Raw genomic sequence first — 16,863 nt, 5'->3', positions numbered from 1 at the left:
ATAGATGTACCAACATATAATCATCAAGAAAATCCAACAATATAAATTAAATATATATAACAGTGTATTGTTTCATCACAAGTATATTCAATGATTTATTCCACAAATTTGTCTTCGGCATTCTAATTTTAATAAAAGATAGATGCATCTGATAGACCGCTGCTCTGTACCCTACACTGGCTATCCATTCGATCCAGAATCAAAGACAAAATTTGTTCTCTGTGCTATGTTTCACTGACGGACTCTAGTCCAACATACCTATCTGACCTCACCCATGTGTACACACCAGCAAGATACTTACGCTCCTCTTCTGACAATCGTATACTCATTATTCCCACTATGAAAACAAATTCATATGGACAGCCTTCTTTTGCATACCAGGGTCCAGCAACGTGGAATGAATTGCCCACTGAACTTAGACACAAAGACACAGTGATCACATTCAAGAGGGCTCTCAAAACTCACTTATTTCGACTGCAAGAACAAACTTAAAGACCTAATAATGTTTCCTACCTGAAATATTCTCAGCATGTTTTTTATTGTTTCAAGTTTTTCTAATTTCATGCTGTTTGTTTTTGTAATAATATTATTATGTTTCTTATCTTATAGGTGTTGTCTAATGTTGTAAAGCACTTAGAGCTTCTAAAGATTAGGTGCTATACAAAGTCCTCATTATTATTATTATTATTATTATCTACTAAGTTCTATCAGATTTAGTTTTATGCGAATTGTGCTCATCTACAGCACTTGGCACCAGAAAAATTAAGTAATGTTACCATCAGAATAGTACATATATGAAGGTATATATGTACATGACAACAACAACAAAAAAATCCAGCTGATTTTATGAGGATTAACTTGGGACTCAGTATTCCTCTGACATGTAAAAAAGTCCTAAAACTTGGCACTACTTTTCTAAATAGAGTAAGTGATTCAAACATTATATAAGAATTAAATGCTGTTGTTGTTGTTGTTGTGGGGTTTAACGCCATTTTTCAGCACACGATAGGCCATACATGGTGGCCAGTATTAATGATGGAAGAAGAACCCGGAAAACCCTGGAAAGAACCACCGACCCATGACAAGCTACCAGCATCTTTCTCACATACCCACACTGGCTGAATCTGAGACTCAAACCAGAACAGACAGAGGTGAGATGGCAGTGATCCATAACGGAGAGCGCCTTAGACCACTCGTGGGCCATAAGAATTAAATACATGATGGATTTGACAATGATGTATAATGCTTATCAAAGAGAGGTGTCATAGCATGAATGCATTTAATTAGTCTTTTCACTGAAATGATCCTTAGGCAAATACAATCCATTACCAGGTATCCTATTCTCCTTCTCTGCTAAAATCTAACCTATATGGCTTCACCTAATTCCATTAAAATCACCTGAAGGATCAATCAAAACAGAACCTTGCTGACATAAAAGGCACGTGTACCAAAGAGTCGCCTGTTGGAATATTCATGCATCCAAAAATTGAAAAGTCTCTGTAATTCTATGTGGAATTTGGAGTCAAAGAGAACTGTGTGTGTGTGTGTGTGTGTGTGTGTGTGTGTGTGTGTGTGTGTATAAAATAGAGACATTAAAAAGCTGGCTTTTTGATTACATCTGCCTAAATCAATGAACCCTCCCTTCCTGCACATCAGATCCAAATTAAATGAAGTTGTTTTCATTTGAAACATGCACAGTGGAGAGAATGTTGGCATACTTCTATGCTACTTTAATGTAATGTGGCTGACATTTCTTTGGATATTATACTTTTGGAAACTGCATATGATTTTAGCATACTGCTAGCTAAAATGACTGCTCCCTCATGCTAAAAAATTCAACCTGAATTAGTATAAAATACACTATCCATAGCAGCTATTAAAATAGGGAAAATGATTTTACCAAATATATAAAATGTAAAAAAATATATTGGCTCTTTTTTTTATACAGTCTACCTCTGAAGTTCAGGAAGTGAAAATGACCAAGTGGAGCTAGCACTTTTTTGAAAGGTGCACATCTGGAGTAAGGCCAAGCTGTATACTCTATAACCCATATTTCACCCATCAATCATACACCAAAATAATGAGAATTAAAGGTTCTTTGAACTATAACTAAGATATACAAGGTCTTTTTTAAACAGCCATTATAACCAGTGAGGAAAGCCAGGGAAATTCTTTTTCGTTAAAATTCTAACCCTATGTAAAATACAAAACTGAAGAGTACAGTAGATAGAACACACAGTAGATAGAACTTACAGCTTGAAAAGTTAAATACATTATAGCAATATTCAATGCACCAATAAATCTGTAATTTGCTAATTAATTATATATAAATAAATATCAAAGTGCAATATGCAATGTAAATTTTACAATGCTGCTACAATACAAAATAACAGTGATAGCAAAATTAGGTACTAGCCTTGAGAACTACCCAAACTAACATTCAACAGTCGTATGCTTCTTGCTAGCAACTGAAAACATAATGACTTCTTAACAACCATGAAGAATATACATGTAAATATCCGCTGATATGGTCATATCACATCACATCAGATGATCATAAGGAATGTCTATTATCACCCCACAAGGCACCATAATAGCAAAAGGAAATGAGAAGGCCTAGACAAGAATGGCAGGGGATAACTTAGTGCAGATTTTCCCTGTGCCAAGAGACTAATCAGCTCATGTCTAAATCAACTGGCCCTCCCATTCAAATTTAAAAACAACCTTGAAAAATTTATCTGGCCCCTTGGGTCTGCAGCTGTCAGTGCATGATTTAACCAGCACAGGCCACAGGTTGGGGGACTGGCAGCTAAACTGCCTCATGAAAAGGATCGAAAAACAACAAATTCACTATAGATAGGTGACAGGTACCTCATATGTAAGTAACCAAACAGGCAGGAAAGTGAGAGAGAGAGAGAGAGAGAGAAAGAGAGAGAGAGAGAGAGAGAGGGGTATGAACCGCTCTCCTGGGAAATTTTGAAACTTAATGTTCTGAGATGCATCTTCCTGAGGACAGTTTTTATTACTGCTGTATCATAATAAAAAAAATGAATTCAAAGAAAGAAATTTAGGTATGGAACTAATTCAGTTTAAAACAGGACTGAATATGTCAGAATGTAATAATTTAACTTGCCCATACAAATGGTTCTGCTAATAGGTAACAGGTAAAACCTCATATGTAAGTAAGCAGAGAGAGAGAGAGAGAGAGAGAGAGAGAGAGAGAGAGGGGAGGGTATGAACTGCTCTCCTGGGAAATTTTGAAACTTGATGTTCTGAGATGCATTTTCCTGAGGACAGTTTTTGATGATCTTATTACTGCTGTCTCATAAAAAAAAACTGAATTCAAAGAAAGAAATTTAGGTATGGAACTAATTCAGTTTAAAATAGGACTGAATATGTCAGAATGTAATAATTTAACTTGTCTCAGATATTATTATTTTTAAAATGTAAAACAGTAAATGAACACACTGATTTTAAGAAATGCTATATTAAAGTGGATTTTTTCCCCAAAGCTAATGTCACTGGCTGGAGGATGGTTCAGGCAAAAAAAAATTAAGTTCTCACCCATGTATCTTTCCAAGAGTTTGTGAATATAGTTTGGGTAAAAAAAGCAAAGCCTATTTATTTTGGGGATAAAAATCAAAGAAAAGTTGTGTTCGCATAATGTGAGAGTCAAATTTTTTTTGCCAAGGACTCTAAAAAATAGACTGGTAAATTGATTCTGAGTTCAATCAGTGAAGAGTCCAGGACTCCTTGTCCTGAGATTCTGTTAAGCGCCCTATTTACTTAACTCAATCAAAATTTGTGATGGGCTTTTATTTAAGATAATGCATATCAACAGTCAAGGTCACTGTGACTCAAATGAAACATCAGTTTTAGACGACAATTAGTATTCTAGAGTAACTGTTTCCACCACACCTCGTTAATGGCTTGTAAGCTTCTCCCTCAATGACTTAGTCCTGGATAATAATAAAGACCTATTTTAAACATGTGATCAGGTGTGAATCCTTTTTTCCTAGAAAATGGTTGCAAGCTTTTCTGTGAGAACCTAATTAAGAATAAACTGCGTTTTGATCTCAAACTTGCAGAGGCACTGGTTGCATTGTTACAATGAATTTAAACTTGACCAGCATTGTGTACTGTCATGTTAGTCAACAAAACTGAAGAGATGTCTTTCTCTAGCATAACAGGTTATGACACCTTAGTTTTCAACCTTATCACAAGACCTTCATTAGAGGAATAACTTCTGGACAGGAGTCACGTGATAAACTAAATGTTGACCATGTGACAAAACCCTTCTGTATAATGGTGGAAGTTCCAGTCAAGAATCATTGTTCAACACTGGCTCCCCCTGCATGATTTCAATAGCTTCTCTTATTTTCCTCCTCAGGGTATTATTCTCTCTACCAAGTACTCTGATGTTGTCCCAAGAAATAGTATGCCCTGATTTTTTGCACTGTTCACCAACTGCTTTTAGCTATTCTTTGTTGGTGTACAAATGTTCTTTAACTCCTGTTTCCATGCTTCAAATACTGCTGAGACATGGGCATTCTTGTTAATAAGAAAATATAAGAGGTCCAAGTCCTGTTCAAACTTTGAAAGAAAAATCGGAAATCCCCACTTTAATATAGCAGTTCTTAACTTCAGTGTGTTAAATTTCTGTTTTTCTTTTGCGGTTTCAAAATAATAAAATGTGACATGAATTAAATTACTAAAATCTTACATACTAAATCCGTTTTCAACTGAATTAGTTACATACCTAAATTTCCATCTTTAAAGATAATCCTTTTTATTCACGTTCTCCTTTGAAAACAGCTGGTTCATGCACACCACTGTCAGCAATGTACCAATTAGCACGTGCAATGATGCAGCGGACAATTTCAATTTAACAAAAAAATATTAAAGCTGACTGCCCTTTCAAATGTGTGGACTTTATCCCCCAACATAAAATATATCTTTATGAAGCATAAACACAATAAATTTAGCACATATATGTCATCAAAATTACAACAAACGCCGGTAAACTTGTTTTTTTTTTTTTTTAAATCACTTTGGATCTTGCAGCAGACCTTCACTTCCTGGTGATTCGCTACTGTACTTCTAGCAGACAGCTTATGCTAAAGACGACATGGAATAACTTCTTACCTTTCAACTGACTTTCAAACTCAAGCTGAATTTCTTTGCCTTTTTTGCTAGCCTTTTTATCAGAAGCCATACTTGTACAATGGCACTGGAACCACCCCTATCCAAATTAAATCTTTTCAATTAATCCCGTCTGGTGGAAGTCATGTTATTTACATCTTCTTATCGATTTCATGCCTTGTCGGAAGTGGTTTTCCGATGCACGATAAAAGAATTATGGGATTCACTGCGAGGTAGTATGGAAATGAAAGATATCCAATACAAAAATATTGACCAATCAAATTAAAGTACACAAATAAATAAATATTTTGACCAATCAATCTCTCCCTTTCAAAATAAATATACGCACATGTTTACAGCGTCTCGTCTGTAGCTGCTTGCTGGGTTATAGAGGCGGTTTGAGAAACTCGATTCGATTCTGTGTCAGTTCCAACGTTGATTGTAGATTTATTGTTGAATAATCCATGAACTCTAACTTAAGCACAGGTATGGAGTCAAATTTTGACGAAGAGCAAATTCATAAACGAGAAATGCACCCTTCATTCAGTCGAAAACAAATTTATAATTATATTTTGAACTGTCCTATTTGTGGTTCTAACGTTTGTCGAAGAGGAATGCTGTCACTTCATCTTGCAGATGAAAGGAAAGAATTGTTTTCGAAAGACACACCTGATAAATGGTATACTTGTTATGAAAGAAACTTTAATGTTACCAAAGAAACACAAATTATAAATAAAGATAGAGCTCTCGGGAACACAAGCCTTGCAAGCGAGTCACTTCAATAAGACAATGTCCTATCATCTGAGGAGAAAAGAGCAAAACAAAGGAAACAAAAACCAAAACAACTTATACAGAGAGCCTCTTTATCATGTAGCTTTGTGTAATGATAGTTAAAAATGGTTCGCATCCATTCTCTCTCAATCTCTCTCTCTCTCTCTCTCAGTTATTTTGACACTTCTTTGTAACAACATTGATAAAGCTTCAAAACCACGTGTCACAGGAACAAGGTAATTTTACAAACTTTTAAGTGTTACAACAGATCATAGGCAATAAAGTTATAAAAAGCTTTAATAATGAGCTGCCCCTTGCTCATGCTAATTTTGGGGGTGCTCACCAGTTAATTTATTGTACTTTTGAGAGAGTGATGTATGTAAGGTGAAGTAGTTTGCATTTAAAACATGCACATTGGAGAGAATGTTGGCATGCTTCTATGCTACATTAATGTAATGTGGATGATATTTCTTTGAATATTGTACTTTTGGAAATTTTACATGATTTAAGCACACTGCTAACTAAAATGACAGCTCCCTAGTGTTAAAAAAAGAGCCTGAATTAGTCTAAAGTACACTATACACAGCAGCTATTAAAATAGGGAAAATTAATTTTGCAAGACTAGGCAATACCAGCTTCTGAAAGTGCAATGAATGAATTACCAGATATATAAAATGTAAAAAAAGTTATTGGCTCTTTTTTATACAATTTACCTCTGAAGTTCAGGAAGTGAAAATGACCAAGTAGGGCTAGCACTTTTTTGAAAGGTGCACATCTGAAGTAAGGCCAAGCTGTATACTCTATAACCCATAGTACACCCATCAATCATACACCAAAATAAAGGGAATTAAAGGTTCTTTGAGTTATACCTAAGATATACAAGGTCTGTTTTAAATAGCCAGTATAAACAGTGAGGAAAGCCAGGGAAATTCTTTTTCTTTAAAATCCTGCAAAATACGAAACTGCAGAGCACCACCTTTGCAATGCATTGATTGCTGGTTACATATATCAACTGATACCTATGTGTTTTACAGTTACGTTGATTTTTCACCCTGAAGGAACTGAGATAATATATTTAATATGATTGAGTTCAAAGACTTGGTAACTGCTTTTTCATTGACATCTGAAGTGAACATTTTCTGTAATTATGACATATCAACTCTATTAGCTCAGTATTGAGAATGTTATCCACATCTATAGCTCAGTGAATTCTCACATACCTAGAAATGTAACTAAAATTACATAAGCCTAGAAATGTTAAGCTATAATCATAAAAACAACTGTTAAAAAAAACTTCAAAGAAGTTCTCCAAAATGATATAATAATATATTAATTATCAAAACTTGAATGAAAGCAACCAGGCATGAAGACCTTTCAAGTCTGTGCAAATGGTACTTATCCACTGTATAGCCACTGTTACAAGAAATAGAAAAAATAAATATTGTTTTTACATCTCAAAAACTGCTGAACATAATTAGACTAAATTTGACAGACAATGCCATGGCATAGATTTTCATGTTCATACAAATGATGCTATTTCCACTATCAAATATAGCTACCATTGCTAAAAACAGAAAACCTTTCCATGACAACTCAAAAGCTGCTGGACAGAGTTGGATCAAATTCGACAGGAAGCTTCCTGCATGGAGGCTTTCAGAATTATACAAATGATACTGATTTGTCGTCGAATATGGTTAGCTTTACTAAACAGTAATAATAAAAATTGTACTGAAACAAGGGATGTAACCCATAACAAGGTCTATGAGAATCACAAGATGGTTGCTGTGTAGAGTTGTCCCAATATTTGCTAAACAAAATAGTGCATACCGTTAATCAATCCTTCTGCTTTCAAAATCATTTTTTATAGATCTAAATTTTTACATGTCTATGACTGTTTTTTTAAATTAAACTATCTATGACTTTTGCTGAAGAATATCATTGTCTTAACTGGTTTCAACACTCCTCAGTTAAAAGGATTTTTTTTGTTGTTGTGGGATTTAACACCATTTTTTGGCACACGATAGGCTATGCATGGCGGCCAGTACTAATGGTGGAGGAAGAACCCGGGAAAACCCCGGGAAGAACCACCGACCCACGAGAAGCTACTGACAAGCTTTCTCACATACCCACATTGACCGAATCCTAGACTCGAACCCACACAGACAGAGGTGAGATGGCAGTCATCCGTAACGGAGAGCGCTTTAGACCACTCGGCCACTCGGGGCCCCCAGTTAAAAGGAAGAAATAGTCTTATCTTGAATTCCTAAAAATTCTTTTCAGCTAGTAGAGTGTCAGTCATTTGAGGGCTATTGTTTAAAATTTGTCAACATCAATGACAAATCCTTTTCTTTAAAATTCAGTGGGTAGACTGTAATTTGTGTTATTGGGATTTTACACATTTTGTAAATGTTATAGATTATGAAATTATTATAAAAGTAAATGACACATTGACCCCCCCCCCAACTCTGTTGATGCACTCCTGCAATGTTAGAAATACAGCTTTCATTTCTTGGCTCTTGATGTGGAGTCCTGCAACCAGAATTGGATATGTCAACAAACAAGTGGGGGGGGGGGCTGGGTGCATGCATGAGGACTCCAGTTAGGAATCTGTCCCAGTTCATCAACCAGCCCAAATGGTGATGACAATCTGGTCCAGAGGAATCAGAGAATCTGTGTGGTTTCTTCTTTGTAAGAATGAGAAACTTTAAAGGGCACATATTGAGACCTCCTAAAGGAACCATTCAGCAGTGGCATTCAAGGTTCTCTATAGGGATAGGTAAAGGTAAGTATACAATGATGTTTTTAATCATAGTTCTTCTAGAAGTGCCAGGATTTTATCCATTTTATCCAATGGAACCTTAAGTCTTGGTTTGGACAAATTTCACCGCAAGTTCATATAGTCCAGAGATGGAATGAGTTCTGACTTCTAGAGGCTGAGTAAAAAGACCCAGCCGAGTTGCTGTGGACCAACAAATGAACAGATCCTGATGACTTAACTTGTACATTGTTGATTAGCCGGTCCTCGAAATACTGGAGAAAGCGGGTTCCTAGTAATCAGAGGTAAGATGCTACTAACTTGGGTGAAGACTTGCAAAAGTAATTCCAAATGGTAAACCTGGCATTGAAAACTTCTGGAGGTATTTTCTATTTCAAATTGGCATCCAAAAGATCATTGGAGTCTCCATTTTGAAATATTCCTTCAGAAGAAACTGGTTTAACAGGGAGAGATAAATTACAGGACTGATCATATCCCACAACATGACATACTACCTTTTCATTTTCTAAATTGCACAAGTAAAATTTTCCAAAGCACTAATCTGAGATAAGTGCTTTTTCCCCAATTTTAAAACAACTGGGCAAGCTAATTTTTATACTTTAATCACTTAATCGACATTTATCTGGCCAATCATGCCCTCTGGGCATTCTGAATGGTTGAATCTAACCCCTTTTCATTTATTCATTTGTGTCAACTATCCAAGAGATACCACTGCGTATTGCATTATTCAATGCCCAATCAGTAGGACCACCAGAAAAGTGCACAGAAATAGTTAATTTTATCAATGATCAGAATATCGACATCTTTTTCCTGACAGAAACATGGCTAAAAATATCAGACAATGAGCCCAAGTGTACGGATCTAACACCAACTGGTTACTCCATCAAATCATTCCACCACCACCCTCATGAAGGTGGAATAGCTGTCATCACAAAGAACTCCATGATCAAACATCTTAACCACACCACAACATCAATTTCTATCACACATCGTTTGAACTAGTCCAAACCACACTCACACTGGAACAAAGGTCAGTCCATTTTTTCTGCCTCTACTGCCCTCCTCCTAGTATTAAAAAAGGCTGACTGAATCTCTCTTTTTGGAGAAGTTTCCAAATCTCTTGGAGTATGGAAATTTGATAGGTGGCAACCTGATTATTCTTGGCGATTTTAACTTTCACTTTGACTGTCCCGGAAACCCAAAACATAAAAACTCCTAGATTTCATTCATGTTTTCAACCTCAAACAGTCAGTTAACCAACCCACCCATAAGCATGGTCACATTTTAGACTGGATTCTTCATAGACCTGATGATAATGTTCTACGACCCTCCCGGGGGCCCCGAGTGGCCAAGTGGTCTAAAGTGCTCTCCGTTACGGATCACTGCCATCTCACCTCTGTCTGCGTGGGTTCGAGTCTTGGATTCAGCCAATGTGGGTATGTGAGAAAGCTTGCCAGTAGCTTCTCGTGGGTCGGTGGTTCTTTCCAGGGTTTTTCCGGGTTTTTCCTCCACCATTAATACTGGCCACCATGTAAAGGCTATCGTGTGCTGAAAAATGGCGTTAAACCCTACAACAACAACAACAACAACGATCCTCCCTCGTATCCTATAAACTTGCATCAGATCACCTCATCATTATATGCCAAGTTGCCATATCATTCCCTAACCCTCCACCTTTATTTGCTACAAAGAGAAACCTCCGTATGATAAATAGAACCAGATTAATGCATGAGATCCAAGCAAATCTAACAACTTGGTTACCTCCTACTCGATAACTCGATAACTGCCTGTGTTCATTGCTCAACAAACATGCCCCAGCCACCAAGTGCAGAGTATCAGTTCAGAAGTGTTCTTCATGGTATAGCAGTGTTAGGGACCAGCTTTGCACTGCTGAAAGAGGCTGCCATAAAGCTGAGAGGCTTTGGCTTTCCACCAGACTCAATCTATGAAGCCACTAAGACGAACATCACAAGCACAGTCCATGCAATAAAACCAGCCCAATACAGTACTAAGATCACGGAAAGTTCCAGCTGCAAAGAGCTTTTCGAGATTACTAACAAGCTAATGTCAAGGAACAGATAGATATACACCACTTTCAGCTACCTTCTCTCCAGTCGACCGTCCAGACCTGTTTGCAAATTTCTTCCGTGACAATGTACAAACCATTAGAGATAGGCTTGACAACACAATTTCATTTGACTCATTGTCACCATACAGTTCTGACACAGAATTTCAGTGGCAACCATTAGCAGTATTTGAATCTCTCTTTATGGATTTAGTACATACAATCATGATGAAGAGTGCACCAAAGTCACGTGAACTTGATCCAATTCCAACATCACTGCTGCTTGAGTGCTATGATCCAGTATTGCCTTCACTAACTGATGTTATTAATACGTCTCTCTCATCCAGGGAATTCCCATCATTTTTCAAAACTGCCATTGTAAAGCCTCTGCTGAAGAAACCAACGCTTGACCATAATAATTTAAAGAACTACCACCCAGTTTCTAATCTCCTATTCATATAAAAAAAATCTTAGAAAAAGTTGTTCTATCCCAACTTGTATCTCATCTGAATTCAAACATTTTTTTTTTTAGCCATGTACAATCTGCATATCGCCCTTGCCACAGTACTGAAACTGCTGTTCTAAAAGTAGTTAATAACATTCTCTCTGTTTTGGATAGTGGAAAGATTACAGTTCTCACCCTCCTTGATTTGTTTGCAGCATTTGACACAATAGACCATGATACAGTATATTACTTCACCGTGTCCAACATGTATTTGGCATTCATGATACAGCTTTACTGTGGTTCAAGTCCTACTTGGTCAACAGGACACAAATTATGTCCGCAAATGGAATACAATCCAGCCCAGTTGATCTATGTTGTGGTGTTCCACAGAGGTCTGTTCTTGGACCTTTTCTCTTCATTCTATACATGCAGCCACTCTCAAGTGTCATAGATCATCATCTAGTGTCTCACCAATTGTACGCTGACAACACCCAAATATACAAATCTAGCCACCCAACTGAAGTTGATGCTACCATCCAAGGTGTAGAGAGGTGCATTTCTGATGTGAAATCATGGATGACATGTAACAAGCTGCAGATGAATGATGATAAAACTGAGGCCATTCTGATTACAACACAAAGACTTTCTCATTCACATCCTTTACCTCAAACAATAAATATCAGCAGCACCAACATTAAATTCACACAGTCAGTACGACACCTAGGTGTTACTCTGGACAGTGCTCTCACATTGCACCAACATATCATGAACATACGCAAGGCTGCATGTCTCGAGCTGAGACCCATCAGCTCCATTTGCAAATATCTTTCAGCTGATGCCACCAAAACACTTGTGTGTTCATTAGTACTTTCAAGACTGGACTATTGTAACTCAATTCTGTCTAGTTCATATCAATATCTACTCCAGAAACTTCAAAAAGTTCAAAACACAGCTGCTCAGATCATACTTAGAGTACCACAAACAGAGCACACCTCATTGCTGCTCTGTACCCTACACTGACTATCCATTGAGTCCAGAATCAAACACAGTTTTTATCTCTGTGCTACGTTTCACTGACGGACTCCAGACCAACATACCTATCCGACCTCACTCATGTGTTTACACCAGCAAGATACTAATGCTCCTCTTCTGACAATCGTATACTCATTATTCCCACTATGAAAACAAATTCATATGGACAATGTTCTTTTGCATACCATGGCCCAGTAACATGGAATGAATTGCCCACTGAACTTAGACACAAAGACACAGTGATCCCATTCAAGAGTGCTCTTAAAACTCACCTATTTCGATTGCAAGAACAAACTTAAAGACCTAATAATGTTTCCTACCTTACAGTGGCGTCACTAGGGGGGTGCGGACCGCACCGGGTGACACCATCTCAGTAAGGGGACAACAAAATGAAAAATTGCAAATTTTACAGAGCACACACTGCTCGGTCTAGTCGGATTTCATAAGCGGATAACCGATCATAGTTAAATACATGACTAGCAGGCACAGGGTGCCACCATGCAGTCTGCAGAGCATCTGGTGCTTATTTGAATGAGATTCAGAGCTGGTCGGAGCAAAATTTGGAGTTATTTTAAGAAGAAGAAATCCATGGTGGAAGTCTGGAGGGGTGACACCATGAGTTTACCGCACTGGCTGACACCAACCTTAGCGACGCCGCTGCTACCTTAAATATTTTCAGCATGCTTTTATGTTTTCTAATTTCATGGTGTTTGTTTTTTATAATCATATTAGTATATGTGGTTTTTTTGTGTTATAGGTGTTGTCTAATGTTTTAAAGAGCTAAGAGCTTCTAAAGTTTAGGCACTATACAAAATCCTCATTATTATTATTATTATTATTATTCATTCACATCCTGAGATACTATAATAAGTGGTCATTGATGGCTGTTGCTAAGTGACTAAATTATTGGTCAGTCAAAACACTTAAAACAAATATGGTATGAGTAATTAGCAGTGTTTTAAATGACCTTGTGTTTGCTCCACACAGATTCTTGTGAGTAGATATCCATTTGATTTCAACCCACCAAGTGAATGCAATGAAATTATTGAAAGGTACTATCAGCATGAGTGTCTGTTTCCTTTATGAACTGAATAATGGACAGGAATTAGTGCTTAATGGTATAATTGGTATTACAGAGGATTTACTTCAGTGTGCGATCTTGAATCTGATGATATGGTTAATATGTTAATTAAAGAGCAGTTGGTGGTTGCATTTCAGCAACAAAATGTACAGCATGATTACTGTAGTAGAAATAGTTGACAGTTGAGGTGATCTTTTTTATTTTGGATAAAAAGAGTTTACTAAGTTATTTTCACAAGGATGGCCATAAGAAAGACTTGGAGAAGAAACGTTCATGTACTTATAGGTATAAAATAATTCAATCTGAGGTATCAATTTCTCCAAAGAGACATAAACCAAACAGTCATAGCCAAAAATATAAAATCCGATACAAATCAGAGACAAAGAAATTTCAGCAACATTAGGTTGATGATTATGCACAACTTGAATTCACCGACTCTGATGGAAAGATGTTTCATAGTATGTATAGCAAACAATATCCCAAACTGGCACAGATTGGATATTCAACCAGTATATTTGTCAATAGAACTGACAAATTCAGGATTAAATCAGCCATGTCTTGTTACAGTTTTGGACCTAATAAAGCCAGTGCTGTACAGTACATGACACTATTCAGCATGTGCAGAAATCCCAAGTTGTTGTGACAGTACTAACAATCCAATAGGAAAGGCCATTTTAAAATTAAAGATAATGAAATGAAAAAATAAAATAAAATGTGCATTCTCTTTAACACTGCCTACACCCCAGACCAGTATGGAAAGCCATTTTCTGAGATTGAAATGCTGCATGTGCTCCAAGGGAAGACAAGTGTTAAACTTGGTGCTTATTGTAAGAATAGACTCAGGGTAAGAGATTTTGTTTTGTGACTTTATAAAGTTTTGAGGGAGTGAGTTAGGGAAAGTCTGAGTTCCAGTAAATTCATTTCTGTTCTTCCTGATGGAAGTATGGATGCTACCATACTGGAGCAAGAAATAGTGTATAATAAAATACCCTGACAACAAAAAGTTAAGCCATTGGAAATCAATTGGTTGTACATTATTTCTTTTTTTTGTATGGATAAAATGCATATATCTCAACAAATTTAGGCAAGAAAGTAAACTTTTGGGACAAGTGGGGGAAAAAAACTTGATTAGCCCAGGATTGTGATATGAAATTTCCCACTTTTCTTAGTGACCGGGAAGATTTGAAAGTAATTACCAGTACTGTAACTGATCATTCAAGACCTTCTAAACTGCCCCTTTCTGCAGTAGAGTGTTCACCTTTTCCCTTGATTTCACCAGACTGGACAGATGAAAAAACATGGGGCTTGTTCCCAAAACCGGAGTCTGTAATCCTTGCTTATAACAGAAAGGACTCAACCATCATCTGTGATGCTTGACCAAGCCTTCAAAAAGAGCCCTATACAAGCACTTAAGGGGATGATTGGGAGAGTAATGCATGGCAGGGGAGGGTGTGATTCCCTAGAGCTGTCTCTCCCATCCTTCCTTGGCAGAGTAAGGCAGGTAGGAGAATTTCCTTCTTTGAATCTTTGGTGACTTCCATGCCAATGGCATGACTGCTGTGGAGGAGGTCTCATTTGATTTTGTGCATTGGACTTTGGTTGCATCTGTAGAATTCACCGTGCAGTTGAAGAATTTACTATGCATCCCCTGGGGATGTTTTGCATTAGTACAGTTCCAGGTTGATTGTGATTGGACAGGAATGGTTGTGAAGGATCTCTGTTGCTGATCCTTCAGATCTTGTGAAGCTAAGGTGGGGGTGAGTCCTCTAAAGAGAGTCTTAGTTTCCAATTGAGTAGCCCTTACTTTGGTTAAGTAAGGCTCTCAGGGATTCCAGCACAACATCATGGTGGATGTGTTTAAGTTCTGCCGATAAAGTCATTGTGACAGAAAGTGAATGCCAGGATGTCTTGGCCACAGCACTGTAATGGGTCTGAATTCATTGTGGCCTCCTTCCACATACTAAACAAAGTACTTGAGATGAGGCAAGTGTGAGAATCTATGATGACCAGAAGCTGAACTTTCTGCTTAATGCTTCAATTGTTTTAATGGGAAAGCATGCCTAGGCTCCATTTGTAATACTAACTTGGGACAAACCTCAATCCAAATGGGGAAGTTTTATGCATCACTTCAGGGAATACCACCTTCCCCCCACCAGATAATTACAGGCAGAGACCATAAGTCTCAAGGTAAAGAGAAGAACAGACCACCATCTATCTATACAATCAAGCAATGCCTTGACCTGTGGAGAACCTCTGATATTTCATCAATAATTAAGGAATGGAAAGGATCTTATTGGGCTTCAGGCACAAGTACATGTGTAGAAGGCAGTAAACTTTATTTAGTACCTTATCAAAATATCAGCTTTCCTCTTCTTCATCCAACTGATAGAAGCTGGTGGGCCTGATAGGAGATGTCAAATGACCTGTTTCTATCTCAAACTCTTTGGAACACTCAGAGGAAGAGAGTGGCTGAGTATCACTGCTTTCTGCAGAAGAAGTGATATAGGAGCACTGTTCACTATTTCCCATATTTATTCTCCATGATGAGTAGGGATTTTACATGTGCTAGAATTTCCAAGATAAAGACAAAAACACTTGTCTTTCCTGGATGATAATATGCCTTGAGTCTTTCTGGTGGATGCCATCTGAAAAGGAGGTTTTGGCAGGAAATGAGCAGTGGGTTCCAGGGCACAGTCGACCAAAGGGGGCCTATTACCCTGTGGTGGAGGTCCCCACATCCCATATAGATTTACTGGAATAATAGGGAAGGGAGAGATATCGTGCCAATCCCATTCCCTAGTCTGTACCTGCGAGGATATGTTGGTAGAGTGCAGAGAGGGGGATCTCGATCTGATCCCTATTCTCATACCATGAGGTCCCTGAATGATCAGAATGAGAAGACTGGTTACTGGGATAAAGTGACTGGTCACTTTGATAAAGTGGACGGTGCCTAAGACAGTGGCCATTCAGGCAACATAGATATGTCAGTGCTTAGATTTTCTTATCTCTCATGAAGGTGCAGTGCTGCTTTTTCCATAAGGGAATGCTACACACTGCTCCAGAAGTGAGTGTGTTGTAGTTCCTCCCTCTCAGGAGGGTGTGACATGTTACCCTGAGGTGAACAGTGCACTCTTCCTCACAGAAAGCAACATCACACCACTGTGAGCATGAAGGGTGTTCAACTTCACCCTTTTTGGAGGAGGCAATCTACTCCTTGAATATTCATTCCTTCCTGCAGGAGGTGCCTTACCTATCTGTAAAGAGACTGGTCCCATACACTCCTGGGACCCGGAAGTGTTCTTCTGAGCTAATGAACTAGTCTTCTTACTGTGAAAATTCAGATGAAGAGGGGGATTGTTGTCAGTTCCTCTCCCTGTTTGTGTGTCTGGAATCAGCTTGATTCCAGACTTCATTGTCCCATATTTTGCAAAAGTATGATTTTTATGTATGCACTTTGAACATGTGAGACAGTCTGGGTGACTATCCCATAGGCCCTTCTTGTGGCCACACTTTCCCACAGCCTGTCCTCAGACATTGTTCTTTGTAATACA

General features: G+C 37.8%; 1 protein-coding gene across 1 annotated transcript in view; it reads right to left on the bottom strand.

Moving 5' to 3' along the window:
- Nucleotides 1–5,348, bottom strand: part of LOC149788475 (SLIT-ROBO Rho GTPase-activating protein 3-like) — a 241,384-nt gene extending 236,036 nt beyond the window's left edge. Inside the window, exon 1 of the mRNA XM_089974460.1 lies at nt 5,146–5,348. Within this exon, the coding sequence (XP_089830586.1) occupies nt 5,146–5,215 (70 nt within the window). The 5' untranslated portion in view covers nt 5,216–5,348. The remainder of the gene's footprint in view (nt 1–5,145) is intronic.
- Nucleotides 5,349–16,863: the final 11,515 nt, after the last annotated feature.

This window comes from Sinohyriopsis cumingii, chromosome 11 (genome assembly GCF_028554795.1).
Source record: "Sinohyriopsis cumingii isolate HCF-2022 chromosome 11, ASM2855479v2, whole genome shotgun sequence".
Lineage (NCBI taxonomy): Eukaryota > Metazoa > Mollusca > Bivalvia > Unionida > Unionidae > Sinohyriopsis > Sinohyriopsis cumingii.
The sequence above is the reverse complement of the archived record's forward strand: the minus strand, read 5'-3'. Positions and strand labels throughout refer to the sequence as shown.